Here is a 21095-nt window from a genome sequence, read left to right on the forward strand (position 1 = left end):
ATATGCACCAAAGCCCATGCAAGTCTGCTTTTTCAGAAAACACAATAAATTTCAAATCTTTTTATTATACATACTATAGTAAGCATTTCATATGTTTCTTTATTCCCTAAATATTGATTAATTTACTTGGTCTGTGTGACAACCAAATTATTCCGGTGATTAAACTATGTTTGAAACTTACTGAATACATTTAACCATGTAGAAATTGACATTTGTCGTTTCAACTTGCTTTAGAATGGATCATCTCTGAACATTGTGTGTGCTCCCTACATGTTCAGTAGAAAAAAACCCTCCATATTCCATTTGCATATTTCAACCAAACTTAACACAAAGGATACTTGGGTAGAGGGGATTCAAGCTTGCTCAAAACATGGGGAGATAATCAAGAACAAATCTAAAACAGTGTGGTGTGTTTAAAAAATCTTTTGAGGAACGATTTTCAACAGAAAAGCCAAGACATGCATGAAAACTTCTTTATAAAATGTAGATTTATATTAACATTTTCCACATCTTTTCCCTTTATGCTTTAAGATTTTGATGTGATTATGCATTGAGATTTTGACACGATTATACTTTGGGATTTTGATGTGATTGTGCTTTGAGATTTTGATGTGATTATGCTCTGAGATTTTGACAATTGATTGTGCTTTGAGATTTTGATGTGATTGTGCTTTGAGATTTTGACAATTGATTGTGCTTTGAGATTTTCATGTGATTGTGCTTTGAGATTTTGATGTGATTGTGCTTTGAAATTTTAACATGATTATGCTTTGAGATTTTGACATGATTTTGCTTTGAGATTTTGATGTGATTGTGCTTTGAGATTTTGATGTGATTGTGCTTTGAAATTTTAACATGATTATGCTTTGAGATTTTGACATGATTGTGCTTTGAGATTTTGATGTTATTGTGCTTTGAGATTTTGATGTGATTGTGCTTTTAAATTTTAACATGATTATGCTTTGAGATTTTGACATGATTTTGCTTTGAGATTTTGATGTGATTGTGCTTTGAGATTTTGGTGTGATTGTGCTTTGAGATTTTGACATGATTATGCTTTGAGATTTTGACATGATTATGCCTTGAGATTTTGATGTGATTGTGCTTTGAGATTTTGATGTGATTGTGCTTTGAAATTTTAACATGATTATGCTTTGAGATTTTGATGTGATTGTGCTTTGAGATTTTGATGTGATTATGCTCTGAGATTTTGACAATTGATTGTTCTTTGAGATTTTGATGTGATTGTGCTTTGCGATTTTGACATGAAGCTTGCTGTGTAGCTCCCTATTTACAGTATAGTAATTGTTGATTTCATTTTCTGCCTTGTTTGGGAATGCTTGTTCAATTCTTACCAGACATCATTCTGTCCACCGTGGAACCAATGTTAATCTCTTGAAGGTTTTCCTTGGTTTCCAAGTGATATAGGCGGACATAAGATTTGTCTTTAAATGACATCCACAGACCACAGCCCGAGCGAACCATTTCTGATATCACAGCATCTCCGTCACAGATCAGTCGATCCTGTGATAAGATATAAGACCCTTTACGAAATATCAACAGAATATTTTTTTTTTGTACAATACAATAACTGAACAACATAAAATATCTACAGAAAAAATTCTCTACTTCCTGAAAATTATAATTTTTTCTGCATACTTAATTTTTTAATTTTTGTTTTTCTCAAATAAATCGACAAATTAAGGAGGAGTAACACATCACCATAATGGCCGACTTCTTTTCGAAACACGAAGAGAAAAATAAATATCAGCAATATACTCGTACTTTTCAAATGAAGCTGGATATCTCAGTGGTTAACATGCAAGGGTGCTGATCTGTTCAGATCATGAGTTCTAATCTAGAAGGGCACTTTTTTTTTCAAGTTACTATATATGAAAACTGTACTTTTTACAAAAAAATGTTAATTTCAAAACACTGTTGTACATATCCTCCATGTTCCATCCATAACAGTTTTCTCAGATGTGTTATTTCTCCTTAATACAAACGGAACATATGTGACTAATAACATATGTGACTAATAACATGTGTGACTAATAACATATTTTGACTTTCAAATTTTTGATACATTTATTCATTGATCATGAAAGGGAGAAAGATTTTGTGACTTCATGTTTTGCATATACATGTAGTGAATATGCTGAATATCCTAATGAAGGGATTTGCTCACAATGATTGATTGATTGAATATTGTTTAACGTCCCTCTTGAGAATATTTCACTCATATGGAGACGTCACCACTGCCAGTGAGGGCTGCAAAATTTAGGCCTACGCTCGGCGCCCATGGCCATTGAGCAGGGAGGGATCTTTATCGTGCCACACCTGCTGTGAAACAAGACCTCGGTTTTTGCGGTCTCATCCGAAGGACCGCCCCATTTAGTCGCCTCTTACAACAAGCAAGGGGATACTGAGGACCTATTCTAACCTGGATCCCCACGGGACTGCTCACATTGAGAAATACTTGTACTCATAATAAAGAGATAGTTCCAAATCTTGGAAATTAAATTCATTTACAGTACTGAATACCACTTTTATTTCACAAGACGTTATTTTCACGTGAATACAATGATGTATTTACTCAGGAGACATAACTTTTGTGAATCATTATTTATTGTTTAAGTTTTCTATATTTAAGAGTTTTATTTGTGAGAACGAAGTTTTCGTGAATGACTAGTCTCACAAAATTACATGTATATATGCTAAATTACATGTATATAATGTTCTTGCGAGTAAAATGTGATATTCAGTAATTACCAGTTCAGTAGACAATTAATGCAGATCAATACTCATTAATGAAAAATAGAAGAAAAATTAACAAGATAAAAAAAATTTAAAAGTTTTAATGACATTCTCATTCATAGTAATTAATGAAAAATAGAATACAGGTAACTTATTCAAATCTGGACAAAAACCTGTAAAATCTAAAGTTTTAAAACTTATCAGACAGAAGACAAAAAATACAAATAATGAAGCATTTTAAAAATGCTGCTTTGTATAGTCCAATGCATAGTAAGCATTTTAAGCTGAAAAGTTACCAAGGATTACTGGGTATATTATCAGGATAGACAATGTAAGCAAGCAGTGTCCGCAGCTCATTATAAGATATATTGCATGCATTTAGTGAAATATATACTAGTAAAATAACTCCCTCACCCACTGTAAATATTGCTTTCTGCTCTGTAAAGGTGCAATGTCTCAGATGAATAAGACAGGACAAATCTAGTGTTTGTCAAAATAATAGAAATCGGCTGGCTCTACATGAATATGTAATTTAGAAAAATACAAATATTTCTTTCCAAATATTTTGTATTCATTGTAATTTTAATACAGTAGCGTTGCATCACAAAGCACTGCTATCATGGTTTTTTTTCTAGACTATTTTGCATGCTTGAAATATAAAACATGAAATTTCTTCAGTTTGGAGTTTTCCTGTGATAGACATTGTACTATATGGTGTCAGTAATTATGATCTCACTTTCCATCAACTGGATCAAAAACTCAGTTATAGAAAATATGAAGTGAAATAAGGGGAAAAATGAATAATTCACTAACATAATTTCTTTTTCTATTCTACAGGCAAAGAATTGGTACTAACTGCTACAATATTCATATATGTACATGTTCTTGATATATATTTGACTTTTATAGGGTACATATGTCATGCAAGAACACATCTACTTACTTATTAACCTATAAAACTAGATAAACAGCCCTTATGTATTATTTAATCAATTATTACAATATATAGTATCATGCAACACACCAGCATATAAATTATTTGTAAAACTTCAAAAACTATTGGCAAAAAAACCAAGATCAATTACATGTACATTATTATCATATATATATAGATAGATGCTATGCAAGATTACAACATACATACATAAATTTAAATCAGCAGAAATCATAGATAATGTAGATAAGCAAATTCCAGTGCTAGCTATAAAATATATATGACACGCTGATATAAAGATAAATAAGAAAATATTCATATATGAAGCTAATGATTTACAAAATTTCATTTCAACCAAATTTACCTGAAATTCATTTTCATCTACAGGGATGATATAAATAGTATCACCACAGGCCACCCATATCTCATCTTCTATTGCTATGATACAGGAGATTGGCATGTCGCTGCCTATCTCCACTATATTAGGTCTATCCACTTTCCACTTTCCATCTGCTAAAAATCCACATCACGATACATTTCACTGGGGTTTGTTACTAAAACATTTGTGACAAGAGTACTGCCTATCACCTATTTATTCACGATAACTTTCATCTTTGTGTGTAAATACACGAGGTTGTCTTGGCACGAAATTAACATTTTCTCTGAATATTGTTGCATAAACTGTAAAAGTGGAAAGTTTGACAAGGAGGAAACCCTGATGAAATTGACAAATAAATTTGTCAAAGTTTCATCTCACCAATTTTGTCTTTGTTAACTCGTTAAAATGACTTACATATATTGAATTTCCTTAACACAGCAGTGTATTTCAAATATTCTGAGGATCAGTAGTGTAGACATTATATCTTTGATAATCCTTTGTAAATAGATGAGTTTAATTGGTACTACCAAGTACTTTTCGGGTCTATTTTTTTTATCCTATTAGACATAATTTCTACCAAACCAGTTTGATCAGCAGGTTTCCTGTCTCAAGCAATTTTACGATATTAACTCAAAGATGAATTATTGCAAAACAAACAACCCGTTTCAAATTTAATCATTTTGAAGGGAATGTTATAAATGAAACTGTCCTTATCAGCCAGCTTGTTCACCTGTTAAATCTTTTTTCCTGTATTTTTTTTTAGAATGATGGGTCTGGCCCAACTGAGCCAATACCACATGCCAACTAACAACTAAAGAAAACTTGAACTACCTATAGTGTGACTTTGTTGTAATCATTTGACACGAGTCCCTTGATAGTAAGAGGAAATACCTTCAACAAAGTACATCCAAAAGCTTATTTCGAATCGGGTTCCAAAATAAAAAAAAAAAAAAGACAAAACATTAGGGGCTTATAATTGCACATCTTACGCATTCCACAACGGTCACATAGAACAAGATATTTGAACTCATTTTTATTTTGAAAACGGAGAGAAAATTCATCAAAGTATCCTATCGACATATTTTTTCAGATCAGAATATTGTCAAATATTCGTCTTGTCAATATACCCACTTTTACAGCACATGCAAAAAAGTAATGATGAACAATTAGTATGTTCACTAAAATTATGCCTGAAAAATCCAACAATGCAAAATAAAATATCCTGAAGTGTAAGTGATTGACAGCATCATGTGAAGGATACAACAATGAACATTCCATATTATATTGCATTCGCAACAACAACTGGGAGACACATTAGATCACATGACTTTATAATGGATTTCTTTCTGACTTACTTTCATCCCTATAAACAGATTGTTTTATGCAATCCAACACATTAAATCACATGACTTTATAATGGATTTTTGACTTACTTTCATCCCTATCATATATTAGATCACATGACTTCATAATGTATTTCTGACTTACTTTCATCCCTATCATATATTAAAAGTTTCCCATCCCGGAGTCCCACAAAAACTCTGTCATCTGCATATCTTATTGCTACAGCAACACCATGACAATAGAATTTGCTGCGGGGCTTTCGTCCACCACTCGTAAAGTTCCTGACTCCGTTTTCGTCCAACAGACTATATACTAATATCCTACCAAAACAGAGAAATGACATTGTTATTATGTGTCATCAATTTCAAGTAATCAAATACTGCTACAGATGGTTGTCAAGGAATATTTCTTTAAGAGAATGACTATCATCCGTAGGAAGAACACAGTGAATTATGCAGCCTGTTAAGAGCACTGTAATGCATGGAATTCATGATTCCTCCCTGTCTAAGGTCCACTTACTCGCTTTTTTCAGTGGACATCCACACCGTGTCCTCAACAAATGCCTCATCTTGGTCAGTGGTTGAAATGGCTGGGACTGTTTCCACAGCAACGATCTCTGTGTCGGCTGCTTTGAAGGATTCGATGAGTGCGAGTCTAGTTGTGTGTACAGAGACGAGGGACACCTGAGCACGTGTTTCTGAGGTCGTGACGACCCAAAGATGCTGCATGCTGATGTCGGAGTTACCCGTCCTACTAGACAGGTAAACAGGTACCGCACACTTCACCTGATGGAAAGCAATTTACCTGTATGAAAACTACAGGCAAAAAATGCTACCTAAACATTGAACTATGCTAACCATTACCATGAAAGACCAAATGTAATTCTCACTGGAGTCTCGCAGCTCTAGTCTTATAAACACATAGCTGATCGTCTAGTTCTGAACATTTTTGGTTGGAAGTCTGTATTTCAAGCGAAAACTTTATAATGAAACATTTCAATTTATTTTCTGTTTGCTTGTGATGAAACTAAAGTATTACAAGGAACCTATGTATCGAATGTATGTAAAGGATATAAGCCAAAAACTGTCCATTCTGTGAGAGAAAGAACTGATCTACGGGCCTCGATCAGTTCTTTCTCTCACAAAATGGACAGTTTGAGGCTTATATCCTACTTAAAACATTACATCTTTTGTTCTAAGAATGGACAGTCTCAGGTAAACCCATTGAAAATGATAATTATGAATAAAGCTATTTTGAATAGTCTGACAATATAACCAGTCGTGCGTAGAATTCTGTTTTTTTTGTTCACTTATTGGATAGTGTCAGGTGAGTAGTCTTCTACTGCAGGTTTTATATTCACTCTTTCTATAGTACTGAGCCATATCAACATGTCTTCCTATGATTGGGAGAGCATTTTCATTGCACAGTCAAAATTTAAGGATTTTAGTGAAAGTACTGCAAATATTCTGGATATGGAGGGTGAGAGATCTGAAAAGCATTGTGTTTTCGAATATTTGGATGAGGAAATAACTAACGCCAGCCAAAACAACCCAATACACCTATCTCGTGAAATGAAATTATTCATGAAAGCGAAAATAATAATTCAGAATTAGGATATGCTAATAGAGAAAAGATAAAAATGCGTTGTGAAGAAGTTTCGAAATGTGCCTCTGAATCCAGTCAAATTCAAATACAGTCTTTCAAATTTAAGTTTTGATGCGATATAGTAATGGCCAATGGAATTTAAAAAATTGTGAATTTTACGAGTTGAAGCAGAGATTCTACTATAGGGAAATATTGTTTTTAAGTGTTTCAGTGATTTTTCCGATATCTGTGTTGATTCTTACTTGTAGGGAATTTAAAATTAAATTTGTATCTCGTTGACAAATGGATTGTCTTTCTCTTATTTTCAGCCTACCTGTAGATGTCTAATAAGTTAGTGGGTTTACCTGGTACTGTCCAATAAGTTGACAATTACAGTCCATTATTTTTAAGAATGAACAGTATCTGTCCATTCTTAAAATTAATGGACAGTAATTGTCAACTTATTGGACACCTAGAGGTAACCTTTTCAGTACAAGTGGACTTTCTTCTATATAAAAGCCTAAAAAGACAGGATTGCGTAACAAAAATGTTTTAATAGCAATTATAAATCATGATATAATTTCGAACAAGGAATGTACATGCTAAATATGACATCCTTATTTCTTACGATTACAAAATACCAAGATCTGACAAATAGAAAGATCCATGGTAAATACCAAATGACCCTCACACAGGGAATAAACATGCAAAGTACCAATCTCCTGTCTGCTTCAAAGGCAACTCCAAATTATCAAAGCTTATCATGCAACAAGTGCAAACTCATTTCATAAATACAGATGCATTTGTCCAGTTTCTCCACACATGTCAGGTTCTGAATTCTGGTGTTCAAAACAACTCGACTAATAATCAGAAACAAAGTGACTAATAATCAGAAACAAATTGTCTAATACTCAGAAACAAATCGTCTAATAATCAGAAACAAATTGACTGATAATCAGAAACAAATCAACAAATAATCAGAGTGTAACTAGAAGAAAATTATTTTGCATTTCCAGTTATCAGACTTGCTGTTATTCAAAACGTTGCAGGAGGAAAAATTTGGCAGTTACCCCGTATTAAGAATTGAACAAATGTTTGAGAGCAGACAAATGACTGATTCATTTCAATGTATCCATTCTTGTGCCAGAGGTGCATTTCTTAAACTTGACATTTTTTTTAAAAAAAGAATTTGGAACTGAAGATAATTTCCATCAATCAATGACTTTGGTTTTCTTCTAAACATTATTGTTATATATTGTATTTTAACTACAGAAATGTCTTTTTGAACAGCTGTAACCAACTACAAAAAGCAAATGAGTGTGTGAGTGTCAGTAAACACCACTGATCATCCCAGAACTATAAATACGAAATAAACATGATTTTTAAATAAAATATGTAAATACCTTTGTGAAGTGTTTGGGCAGGTCTAGGGACATGTGTTTGACATACATGGCTGGTTGGTGGATGGATTTACCAGAGGCACTGGACATGTGCCAGCTAGGGTTGTTCTGGGGGTCTACAAAGACATCACATCAAGCTAATCTATGAAATTTACACTGTGGCAATGTTTGATCAGTTAATGTTTTTTCAAACACAAAACTTTCCTAACCACCTCTTGCAATGTATAGATCATTAAAAACAGAAGCAGCTGATTATTCTTGTGCACCTCAGTTTGAGTAATACTATTACATTACACCTGCCATGTTTCTCATGTTATTCTGATTTATTGTAAAGGGATGTTCCACATAGCATTATTCTTACTTTTTATCATAAATAAGAAAATAATGCATACCTATTGCGAGTTTTGTTATAATAAAGTCGATGCTCCATTCCTGCTTTATTTCTGGTGAGGATGTCTGAAATATGTTGCGACTCTCTTTTCTGCAACACAATTTAATATAATCATTACAAAAATTTCAATACATTATCACCACTCCATAAAATCAGCAAGCAACACAATAATTTGAGATTTGTCAAATGAAGTAATGCTTTTGTTTAATACACTACATGTGATAATACAAGCACCTGCCTGACCGTGTGTCTGTCAGTAATAACACAAGCACCTGCCTGACCGTGTGTCTGTCAGTAATAACACAAGCACCTGCCTGACCGTGTGTCTGTCAGTAATAACACAAGCACCTGCCTGACCATGTTTTTGTCAATGATAAAACAAGCACCTGCCTGACTGTGTGTCTGTCAGTGATAATACAAGCACCTGCCTGACCAAGTGTCTGTCAGTGATAATACAAGCAACTGCCTGACCGTGTGTCTGTCAGTGATAATACAAGCACCTGCCTGACCGTGTGCCTGTCAGTGATAACACAAGCACCTGCCTGACCGTGTGTCTGTCAGTAATAACACAAGCACCTGCCTGACCATGTGTCTGTCAGTGATAATACAAGCACTTGACTGACCACGTGCCTGTCAGTGATAATACAAGCACCTGCCTGACCGTGTGTCTGTCAGTGATAATACAAGAACCTGCCTGACTGTGTGTCTGTCAGTGATAATACAAGCACCTTCCTGACCACGTGTCTGTCAGTGATAATACAAGCACCTGCCTGACCGTGTGTCTGTCAGTGATAACACAAGCACCTGCCTGACCACATGTGTCTGTCAGTGATAATACAAGCACCTGCCTGACCACGTGTGTCTGTCAGTGATAATACAAGCACCTGCCTGACTGTGTGTCTGTCAGTGATAACACAAGCACCTGCCTGACCACGTGTGTCTGTCAGTGATAATACAAGCACCTGCCTTACCGTGTGTCTGTCAGTGGTGACACACTTACCCACTGTACTTCGGGTCCTGTAAAGTGATGGTAGAGCTATTGATGACCTGCAGCTGTTGGTCTTTGGCCTGGATTTTCACCTGTAGGTCAGTGGTAGCCTCCTGGATTTTTTCCTCTGTTATACACTGAAATAAATTGTTCATCAGTAACTACATCTTCGCAAGCTAAGTGTCAGAATCAGACACTTGGCTTGCGAAGATGCAGTAACTATAGTTACATGATACTGTATGGCAGGTGTTTGTTGACATAGTGCTAATTTTGGCCTATTTTGAGCTAAGTTCACAAATAGTCTCCATCTTTTACCTTAACTTTAAACTACATAAATGACATAAGTGATTGTAAATATTGTTGTTCAATAGGTGAGATATATATCAATGATAATTTTAGTCATAAATCATGGATTTACCAAGTATGATGCCACAAACACAAGCATTTCCCATATTTTATATCAACAGGCAAAAAGTAAGCTAAAATTCTATGTGGCTACACAGAGTGTTCGTGCCGTGTGTCAACAATGAGGAATATTAATGTTGCAAATGAAATGAAATTTTTGCTAAGAAAAAAAAGCTTGTGACAGTCTGGACATGGTATGCAGATGGTCAAGTTAATTACAAATAATTGCTGAATTAATTAAACTCAAGATTATCTAAATGTTTATACAGAATGGAGCCCAAATAAATTTACAGAATTGAATTTCTTTTGACTGCTCAGTGAATTTCTGTAATGGTGAATTCGCTATATTGCCACCACTGCTTTATTCCCAAATTGGTATTGAACAAAAGTTGGCAATATATCGAGGGAGCACTGTATATAATAAAGTGTTCCTACTGATGAAAAATTAGACAGCAGCACAATAGTTTTACAACTACCAGTAAGTATCATGTTACAATCTGGTTCCAGCATTCTTTGGACAAATTAGGCAATGGATTGCATGACTGACCAAGGATGTAGATCACTTGACCAATGGTAGCTCAGCTTCACTTAGAGTGCATCAGTTCTTTGTTTACTGTCAGAAGTGCAACAGTGTTTTCCTTCGCTTAATCCTCCCACCTTCCCCCAACATCTACTTATTTCATAATTCATTGGGGCTCTCACACAACAATTGCCTTTTGTTCACATTCAGATAAAGTAAAGTTTAGGTTAGTTCTAAGAGTCGCCTCAACGGTGTCAACCTGAGGTAACATGCTAGTACTATAACATTAATTAGCTCTAGTACTACCCGATGATGTCAGTCCAGCTGGTACAAGTCTTCGTCCAAGGATGTCAACCCAGGTACCAGTAGTTAGTATTTACCTGATGGTGTCAACCCAGATATTAATGGGTTGCCTAATGGAGTCAAGCTAGGTACTAGATAGGTTGATCAGCTCAACAGTGTCAACTCAGATTTGTTATGGATTTCCTGAGGGTGTCAAACCGGGAATTCAGCTTTGGGGTTTCAAGATACACTTAGCGATGTGACGTGAGTAGGCCAAATAATTTAGATTATGTTATATTTGTTAATTATTTTATAGTACAGTGTGTGGTATAATTTAGATTATGTTATATTTGTTAATTATTTTATAGTACAGTGTGTGGTATAATTTAGATTATGTTATATTTGTTAATTATTTTATAGTACAGTGTGTGGTATAATTTAGATTATGTTATATTTGTTAATTATTTTATAGTACAGTGTGTGGTATAATTTAGATTATGTTATATTTGTTAATTACTTTATAGTACAGTATGTGGTATACTTTATTAGAATAGCCTTTTGATACATGTATGGATGTGAATAAATTGCGAGTGTTATCTGTGTTTTTAGTAGTGTATAAATGATTAGCCTAGATGATGTACAAGGTGTCTATGAGTCCTGAAAGTCTGACATATGACAGTTTTTTGTTTGTTCATTTTAAATCTTGTCGAGAATTTTTCACTCATTTCGAGATGTCACCAGGTGTAAGTGAAGTACCACAAATTTAGACCTATGCTTAGCACTCAGAGCGGTAGCAGTAAGTTCTTTATCATGCCAACGCAAGCTGTGACATGAGACCTCTGTTTTTATGGTCATACCCGAAAGACCCGTGATTCTCACTGGAGCAATCACTACCTATGTTAACGTCTTAGGTTTGATGAGGCCATGACACAAGCGGGCCTCGAACTCAAGACCTCCCGGTTACGAAGGTTCAGAACTTGAGATGATATTTGAGGATTTTCCCTATATAATTCCATGTAAAACTTTGATCCCCTATTGTGGCTCCATCCTACCACCAGGGGCCATGATTTAATCATCTTGAATCTGCACTATGTCAGGAAGCTTTCTTGTAATTTTTAACTTTTCTAATCCAGTGATTCTTGAAAAGATTTTTAATTGACCTCCACCTATTTTTCATGTTCGTAATTATCTCCCCTTTGAAGGTGGCATGCCCCTTCATTGGAACAAACTTGACCCAAGGATAATTTGTACCAAGTTTGATTGAAATTTGCCTAGTTGTTCTGGAGAAGATGAAAATATGATAAGTTTATGGACCGATGGATAGACAAAAGGTAATTAGAAAAGCTCACTTGAGTGAGCTAAAAAAAATTCTAAAAGAGCGTAAAATGTTCCCCACAAAATTATATCATATAGACATGAATTTAACTAGACATTACCCCATGCATGCATGGGTGGATGTAAAATAATTTATAGATCTTATGTCCCCATCCAAACCCTATGTGAAATAAAAATAGACCTGATAATTACTCCATAGATAATTACTCAAAAATGTGTTAAATGGTGATCAAATAATTCGATCTTTTTTTTATAACTAAAAACCGTCAGTAACAGTTTGCAAGATGTGCAATTATAGGTTTCATAAGAGGAGATTAATCTTTTACTCTGAACACATTATAATGTGAACAAACGTTTGGTTTGTATGGTTTCTTCCGTTCGAGACCTGCTCCTCTCTTCCTAATGCGCATGTACTGATTATGAAATTCAAGTTATCTTGGTTTTAATTTCCACATTGTTTTGTCATTTTCACCAATTTATTAATTAATTAACCATAAGAAATAAAAAAAAAAAAAAGGTTCAAATATGAAAGCTACATTAAGGTACTTTAAAAAAGCAAAAGACAGCTCTATCCCGATTAGCCGGCATTAAAGGACAAAAAATCGAGTCCATAATTATTACATAGTAGTATAGACGTGAAGCTGAACAATATTGTAACCCGTTGAAAATCTATTCTGTGATGTTATCCTCTCCTGTCATAGGGTGTAGCTTAACTGCAGACAAATAACTTAATAAATGTTCATCAACCAATCAAATTGTGCAGACTACAACTGAAATTAAATCATAAACTGACATATGCAATAAAATTCAAAACTACACAATACTATATGACGAGAAATGAGAAATACAATAATGACAGAAAATATATGTTCCATGGGCTATAAGGATGCACTATATTTTTCGTAATAAATTCTCAGTACCTCGTAGGATAGTTTGAGTGTATTAACCAATGTGCTGATTTGTCCCAGAACAGTCATATCATGCATCATGTCGCTGATGTCTCGATGAAGGTTAAACATGTCATCCTCCTTACAATCTGTTAAAAAAAAATCGTACAAAATTACTCCTAACATCAACAATGTAATTCATACAAAATTACTCCTAACATCGACAATTCATATAAAATTACTCCTAACATTGAGAATTTAATTCATACAAAATTACTCCTAACATCGACAATTCATACAAAATTACTCCTAACTTCAACAATTCATACAAAATTACTCCTAACTTCAACAATTCATACAAAATTACTCCTAACATTGACAATTCATACAAAATTACTCCTAACATCAACAATTTAATTCATACAAAATTACTCCTAACTTCAACAATTCATACAAAATTACTCCTAACATCGACAATTCATACAAAATTACTCCTAACATCAACAATTTAATTCATACAAAATTACTCCTAACATCGACAATTTAATTCATACAAAATTACTCCTAACATCGACAATTCATACAAAATTACTCCTAACATCAACAATTCATACAAAATTACTCCTAACATCAACAATTTAATTCATACAAAATTACTCCTAACTTCAACAATTCATACAAAATTACTCCTAACATCAACAATTTAATTCATACAAAATTACTCCTAACTTCAACAATTCATACAAAATTACTCCTAACTTCAACAATTCATAAAAAATTACTCCTAACATTGACAATTCATACAAAATTACTCCTAACATCAACGATTTAATTCATACAAAATTACTCCTAACATCGACGATTCATACAAAATTACTTCTAACATCAACAATTTAATTGATACAAAATTACTCCTAACATCAACAATTCATACAAAATTACTCCTAACTTCAACAATTCATACAAAATTACTCCTAACATCAACAATTTAATTCATACAAAATTACTCCTAGCATGAACAATTCATACAAAATTACTCCAAACATCAACAATTCATACAAAATTACTCCTAACATCGACAATTCATACAAAATTACTCCTAACATCAACGATTTAATTCATACAAAATTACTCCTAACATCGACGATTCATACAAAATTACTTCTAACATCAACAATTTAATTGATACAAAATTACTCCTAACATCAACAATTCATACAAAATTACTCCTAACATCAACAATTCATACAAAATTACTCCTAACATCGACAATTTAATTCATACAAAATTACTCCTAACATTGACAATTCATACAAAATTACTCCTAACATCAACGATTTAATTCATACAAAATTACTCCTAACATCGACGATTCATACAAAATTACTTCTAACATCAACAATTTAATTGATACAAAATTACTCCTAACATCAACAATTCATACAAAATTACTCCTAACTTCAACAATTCATACAAAATTACTCCTAACATCAACAATTTAATTCATACAAAATTACTCCTAGCATGAACAATTCATACAAAATTACTCCAAACATCAACAATTCATACAAAATTACTCCTAACATCGACAATTCATACAAAATTACTCCTAACATCAACGATTTAATTCATACAAAATTACTCCTAACATCGACGATTCATACAAAATTACTTCTAACATCAACAATTTAATTGATACAAAATTACTCCTAACATCAACAATTCATACAAAATTACTCCTAACATCAACAATTCATACAAAATTACTCCTAACATCGACAATTTAATTCATACAAAATTACTCCTAACTTCAACAATTCATACAAAATTACTCCTAACATCAACAAATCATACAAAATTACTTCTAACATCAACAATTTAATTCATACAAAATTACTCCTAACATCGACAATTCATACAAAATTACTCCTAACATCAACAATTTAATTCATACAAAATTACTCCTAATATCAACAATTCATACAAAATTACTCCAAACATCAACAATTCATACAAAATTACTCCTAACATCGACAATTTCATTCATACAAAATTACTCCTAACATCAACAATTCATACAAAATTACTCCTAACATCGACAATTTCATTCATACAAAATTACTCCTAACATCAACAATTCATACAAAATTACTCCTAACATCGACAATTCATACAAAATTATTCCTAACATCAACAATTCATAAAAAAATTATTCCTAAAATCAACAATGAATTATTATTTCAAATAAATCTATTGATGAAAACAATAGTGGTAATTTAACCTAGAGTTGGATTATCTTAAAAGATGCAGATATCCAAGTAATGACCTAAAGAGATTAAATGTGGAAATAATCTAGTTTCAGTCATTCTTGGATAGACTTTCCGACAACGCCTGAGTGTATACTGAGTTTGCCGGAGTTAGACTTACCAATGACTGCTGAGTGTGTATTGAGTCTGTTGAAACTGGACCTTACCGATGACCCCGAGTGTATAATGAATTTGCTGGAGTTAGATTTACCTACCACCCCTGAGTGTATACTGAGTTTGGAAGTGGACTTACCGATGACCCCCTGAGTGTATACTGAGTTTGGAAATGGACTTACCGACGACCCCCTGATTGTTTACTGAAATTTTAAGAGTTGGACTAACCTATGACCCCTTAGTGTATACTGAGTTTGTGGGAGTTGGACTAACCTACGACCCCTGAGTGTATACTGAGTTTGTAAGAGTTGGACTAACCTACGACCCCTGAGTGTATAATGAGTTTGTGGGAGTTGGACTTACCGACGATCCCCGAGTGTATACTGAGTTTGTGGGAGGTGGACTTACCGACGATCCCCGAGTGTATACTGAGTTTGTGGGAGTTGGACTTACCGATGACCCCTGAGTGTATACTGAGTTTGTGGGAGTTGGACTAACCTACGATCCCCGAGTGTATACTGAGTTTGTGGGAGTTGGACTAACCTATGACCCCTGAGTGTATACTGAGTTTGTGGGAGTTGGACTAACCTACGATCCCCGAGTGTATACTGAGTTTGTGGGAGTTGGACTAACCTATGACCCCTGAGTGTATACTGAGTTTGTGGGAGGTGGACTTACCGATGACCCCTGAGTGTATACTGAGTTTATGGGAGGTGGACTTACCGACTTCCACTGAGTGTATACTGAGTTTGTGGGAGGTGGACTTACCGACGATCCCTGAGTGTATACTGAGTTTGTGGGAGTTGACTCTCATGATACTTTGCATGTCAGGTGTAATGGCTGTATCCTTTAATTCTACTTCCTGGAGAGACTTCATCCACTTGACTTTCTGTTGATTAGCCCTACAAATAAAACCACTCATACTTAACTACAACTTAATCAATTAATGTTAGCAAGACACTCTTACAAATTAAAATTCTTGCTTTTATCTATTAATAAAGTTCTCGTGAATTTATAATGAACCTATTTCACTAATGTAAGGAAACTACAGTATAAATACTCAAAATGTGGAGTTTTCATGATAATTTTGCAATAAAGTATTTTATTTTTATCTCTGTGTTTACTCCTAATGAATTTGACCCAGGGGGTAAACAGTATTATGCAAGGGATTTATGTGTATCACATGTATACATAAAAGCATACAAGCAGCACAAATGCCAGTGTCTTCCCAAAAACTATAGATGGTACTGTAGATGTGGTTAAACATACTGTAAAATCCCTGCAGAAGTGACAAAGGTCTTGGTTAAATTTGCCCGGTATAGCACTGTGTGTGAACTTATTTCAGTGGGATTCATGACATTAGCACATTTGGCAGTGAAACTGGAGGGATAATTTATGGTTGATATCTGTAAATTCTCATTTCATCCATTGTCAAACACAGAAGTGCTAAATTATGATTACTCAAATTAGCGCATCAGCTCCAACTGCACCACATCTCAGATACACTAGAATAAGCACACACTGAGTACATCTAAATCTACATTCACACAAACCCCTGCAAGGAGCAGCAGATGACACAGTTATCCAGAAGATAAAGCTTTCTGATCTTGACAGGCATTCCTCTATCCTGGGTCTACAAAATTCCAAAAGTTTATTATACATTTCTTACATGTCTGACATCTAATTCATTATTCTCCATCAAAGGAAAATGCACTGACATTTCTTCTCCAATTTAAACCAGAAATAGACCGAGGTTACCCACCAGTTCCTCCATATCATCTTGTCGGACAAGGCGTGGTTCCCTCTCTCCAATAACCTTGAAGTTGAGCACCTTTTGTAACTTTTTAGCCTGGAAGAGTTCCTCAGATTCGCGTTTCCGCTCATTGAGGATGTGAGTCACATTCTCGAGATCAGTGAGCGCTGACTGCAGACATGACCTGTCATGATGATGGTGAGGGGTGTACTTTAACAAATCCTGTCAAGACAATCAAATTTGAAATGGATTTTTTTTTTTAACATAACGGTAAGTAACAGGTACTAAATGATTTTAGATTTAGAGATGGAATAACTGTTCATAATGATTACAGGCTTGGTAACATTCTGGAACACATCTACAAATATCAGAATGATCTTGCTCTCCTGCTTATGTCTATAATAAAAGGCCTTTTCAAAAAAAAAAAGCAATACATCTTCTCAGAATATACTATTATTCCAATACCAGTAAGTCACTTTACTCGATTGAGCACACAAATTTCATTCAATGATAGGCTGTATGGTTTCAATAAAAGTGAGTTTAGGAGACCACACTATGCCATTCTTTCAATGTAATTGGTCACAAAGAACAAACACTGAACTGGCACTTTTTATATGTGGTTTTGGCACTGTTGTGAGGAGGTGAAAAGCTGTGAAATTTCATCTGAAGCAGTCTCCAGCATCTGTTTGAGATATCATTTGTCTTCTTTGTCTCTGTTACGTTACCTTGATGAGCATGATGAACTGAGGAAACCTTTGTATCGGCTTCACCATTAGTCCAAACAGGTTCAGCCGGTCTACACTCTTCTTAGACATGTTCTGTAAAAACAAAAAGGAAAATTTTCAGCCATTGGTAAATAAAGACAATGTGAAACATATTAATCATCTGAGTCCATCAGAGCACAGAGAACATGGTTAATGAAGGACATATCCAGCCCTGTTCATTTGCAATTATGTGAAATTTCTTCACAGATGTAAAGGCTTCAATATAATCATACACACCCACAACTTCATCCATTGAGTTAATTTACAGGAGTAATGGGCATCTGAACTTTGTAAACTTTATTTAAACATATTTATGGCTATTTTTAAATATAACAGCTAATATAAATTATAATGTATCATCTAAGCCCACAATCCAGGAGAGTTTTTAAATTCAATTTTAAAGCTCTTTTAATCTATTATCAGAGTATTGTATTGGAGACTGGGGTGGATATGAAAGAGTTGGCAAAATGACATCATAATACAAAAGTCCACTGGAGTATGACATCATAATGAGAGACAGGGAGTCAACAGCAATCCTTTTGATGATGTATCTGTCAGTAACCCATAATTAATGATTTTGAAGTTTAGGAAAGTTTAAAGGAGCCAATTTATGACGCTACATCTTTTCTTGTTAATGCCTTCCCTTAAACCATTAGTTGCAGTAGCTTAGTGGTAGAGTGTTCGCTTCATTACCAGTAGGTCATGAGTTTGAGCACTGCTCGTGCCATGGCCGAGTCAAAATCTATGATATTAACATAGAAAGCGATTGCTCCTTCATCAAACCCTCCGTATTTAGAAGTGAGAATCACAGATCTTTTGGATATGAACTTAAAGATGGATATCCCACATCATGACAGGCGTTGGCATATTAAAGAACCCTCACTGCTACTGCCGTAAGCACAGGTTTATATTTGTGGTACTTCAACTACAACTGGTTGCATCTCAATAGGAGTGAAAAATTCTCAACAAACAAACAACAACCAAACAACCCTTTTTTTTTTTACCAACATGCTTGGATGTTTCATGCAACAAAACGGTAAAATTACCACCATGAAAAAACAGTTGTCGTCCATTACATCCAAAGAGCTGATCAAAACAAAATTCAACAGAGGTTAGCAACCTTAGATGTATTCTTTTTCACAAGAAACAAAATTATCCAAACCACACCACTGGTATAGCGGCATGTTTCAGGGTGTCTAGTATCAAATTAAAACATACTCACATTCAGAAATTCGTCTAGGTTTGGTTTTGAGATCTGGGCTGCCTTTATTTCTTCCATGGCCATTGGAAAATTGTTTACGTAAGCACTGTACACATTGACAACCATGTCTCTGGAAAACTAATAGACAGGAAATTGTCAATATTTCACGTCCCACAGAATAAGAGACTTCATAAACAACAGACAGGGAATTGTTAACATTTCATGTCCCACAGAAAACAGACAGGAAATGGTCAATATTTCACATCTCACAGAATAAGAGACTTCATAAACAACAGTACATCTACCATCTCTATATCAGATACTGTCCCTTCTTTTGTGAAAAATAAAATGCTGACATTACTTCTTATACAGTCTGATATTAAACACTCTATAACAATTTTTTGATGAGAATTTTTTCAAAAAGTGCAAGTACACAAATCCTTAAAATCTTGGTAAACAAATAAAACACCACAGCCCTTTCATTATATGCAAGAACATGTATGTGCTCAACCATTTTTTGTCAGTTTTGCAATGTGTTGATGTCTCTTACTGATGCCGTGAATATCCCTCCAATTTTCTCTTCAGTGTACCATTTTGACACACTCTCTGCTAGTTCTATCTGGAACATCATGTGGTGATGGAGAATTTCCTGGACCTTTGAGAAAACCACCCGAACACACTCCTTATCCAAATTATAGGTGAACAGAATGGAACTCTTGTAATCCTGTAGGATATAAAGCAATTACTTTATACACTGAATGCTATAATAACTTAGTTATTTCTTCGGTCTTTAAGTTGTGAGATGAAATGAAACAATTATACTAGATATATTAACTTATTTCTTGAATCCTTGAGCTGTGAGACTGAATGCTACAATAACTTGGTTATTTTTTGGGACTTTGAGCTGTGAGACTGAATGCTACAATAACTTGGTTATTTTTTTGGCCCCTTTGAGCTGTGAGAATGAAAGCTACAATAACTTGGTTATTTTTTTTTGGGGGGGGGGGGCTTTGAGCTGTGAGAATGAATGCTACAATAACAGTTATTTCTTCAATCTTTGAGTTGGGAGAATGAATACTGCATAAAAGTTATTCATATTCACAATTTTGCCCAAAGAATATAAGAAAAACAATTCTGGTATTTGCAGTTTGTTTTTGATGTACATTACAAATGAAAAGAGAAGAAAGAATAGCATTGTGTGAATTTGTCATTTATTGAAATAACAAATGACTAGCAACTAAAATCTATTTTTTGAAACCTTGAGATGTGAGATGGAATATTACAATGACATAGTATTTCTTGGCCTTGGAGTTGTGAGATGGAATATTATGATGACATAGTATTTCTTGGCCTTTGAGTTGTGAGATGGAATATTACAATGACATAGTATTTCTTGGCATTTGAGTTCTGAGATGGAATATTACAATGACATAGTATTTCTTGGCCTTTGAGTTGTAAGATGGAATATTGCAATAACATAGCTATATGATCCTAGAGTTTTGAAATTGAATGAACATAGAATTAGTTTTTTAAGGATAGAATCTTACGTTGACAATTCTACTGAGTGAATCTATGTAGGACTTTTCACTCTCTATAATGCTCCTCACAACATGGGCTTTCTTCTCCTGAAAATTAAACAACAAAGTTTCAACGACTGTCATGAGCACTGTTAAGCAGAGCATTCCCTCGCAATACCAAATAAATGAATGCACTTGTATAACATAAACTTTTCACGAGGCCAAATGCTTTTG

The 21095-nt window shown here is 34.2% G+C and overlaps 1 protein-coding gene across 16 annotated transcripts in view; it reads right to left on the reverse strand.

The window, feature by feature from the left end:
• The window catches only part of LOC125646134 (rho guanine nucleotide exchange factor 10-like protein), a 51587-nt gene that overhangs the window by 3741 nt on the left and 26751 nt on the right, over window positions 1–21095 (reverse strand). For 11 of the 16 annotated variants that reach the window (XM_056157761.1, XM_048872305.2, XM_056157775.1 and 8 more), the window contains 16 exons: window positions 20892–20969; window positions 19895–20068; window positions 19366–19482; window positions 18105–18197; window positions 17389–17601; window positions 17180–17259; window positions 16395–16528; window positions 13240–13355; window positions 9790–9914; window positions 8791–8879; window positions 8402–8514; window positions 5934–6199; window positions 5559–5734; window positions 4056–4204; window positions 3172–3195; window positions 1356–1524 (listed from right to left, as the gene is read on the reverse strand). In XM_056157761.1, the coding sequence (XP_056013736.1) occupies window positions 1356–1524; window positions 3172–3195; window positions 4056–4204; window positions 5559–5734; window positions 5934–6199; window positions 8402–8514; window positions 8791–8879; window positions 9790–9914; window positions 13240–13355; window positions 16395–16528; window positions 17180–17259; window positions 17389–17601; window positions 18105–18197; window positions 19366–19482; window positions 19895–20068; window positions 20892–20969 (2116 nt within the window). The remainder of the gene's footprint in view (window positions 1–1355; window positions 1525–3171; window positions 3196–4055; window positions 4205–5558; window positions 5735–5933; window positions 6200–8401; window positions 8515–8790; window positions 8880–9789; window positions 9915–13239; window positions 13356–16394; window positions 16529–17179; window positions 17260–17388; window positions 17602–18104; window positions 18198–19365; window positions 19483–19894; window positions 20069–20891; window positions 20970–21095) is intronic. The other 5 variants (XM_056157772.1, XM_056157774.1, XM_048872330.2 and 2 more) reach the window with 1 other exon arrangement.

The sequence above is a fragment of the Ostrea edulis genome, chromosome 1, assembly GCF_947568905.1.
Source record: "Ostrea edulis chromosome 1, xbOstEdul1.1, whole genome shotgun sequence".
In the NCBI taxonomy this organism is placed as follows: domain Eukaryota; kingdom Metazoa; phylum Mollusca; class Bivalvia; order Ostreida; family Ostreidae; genus Ostrea; species Ostrea edulis.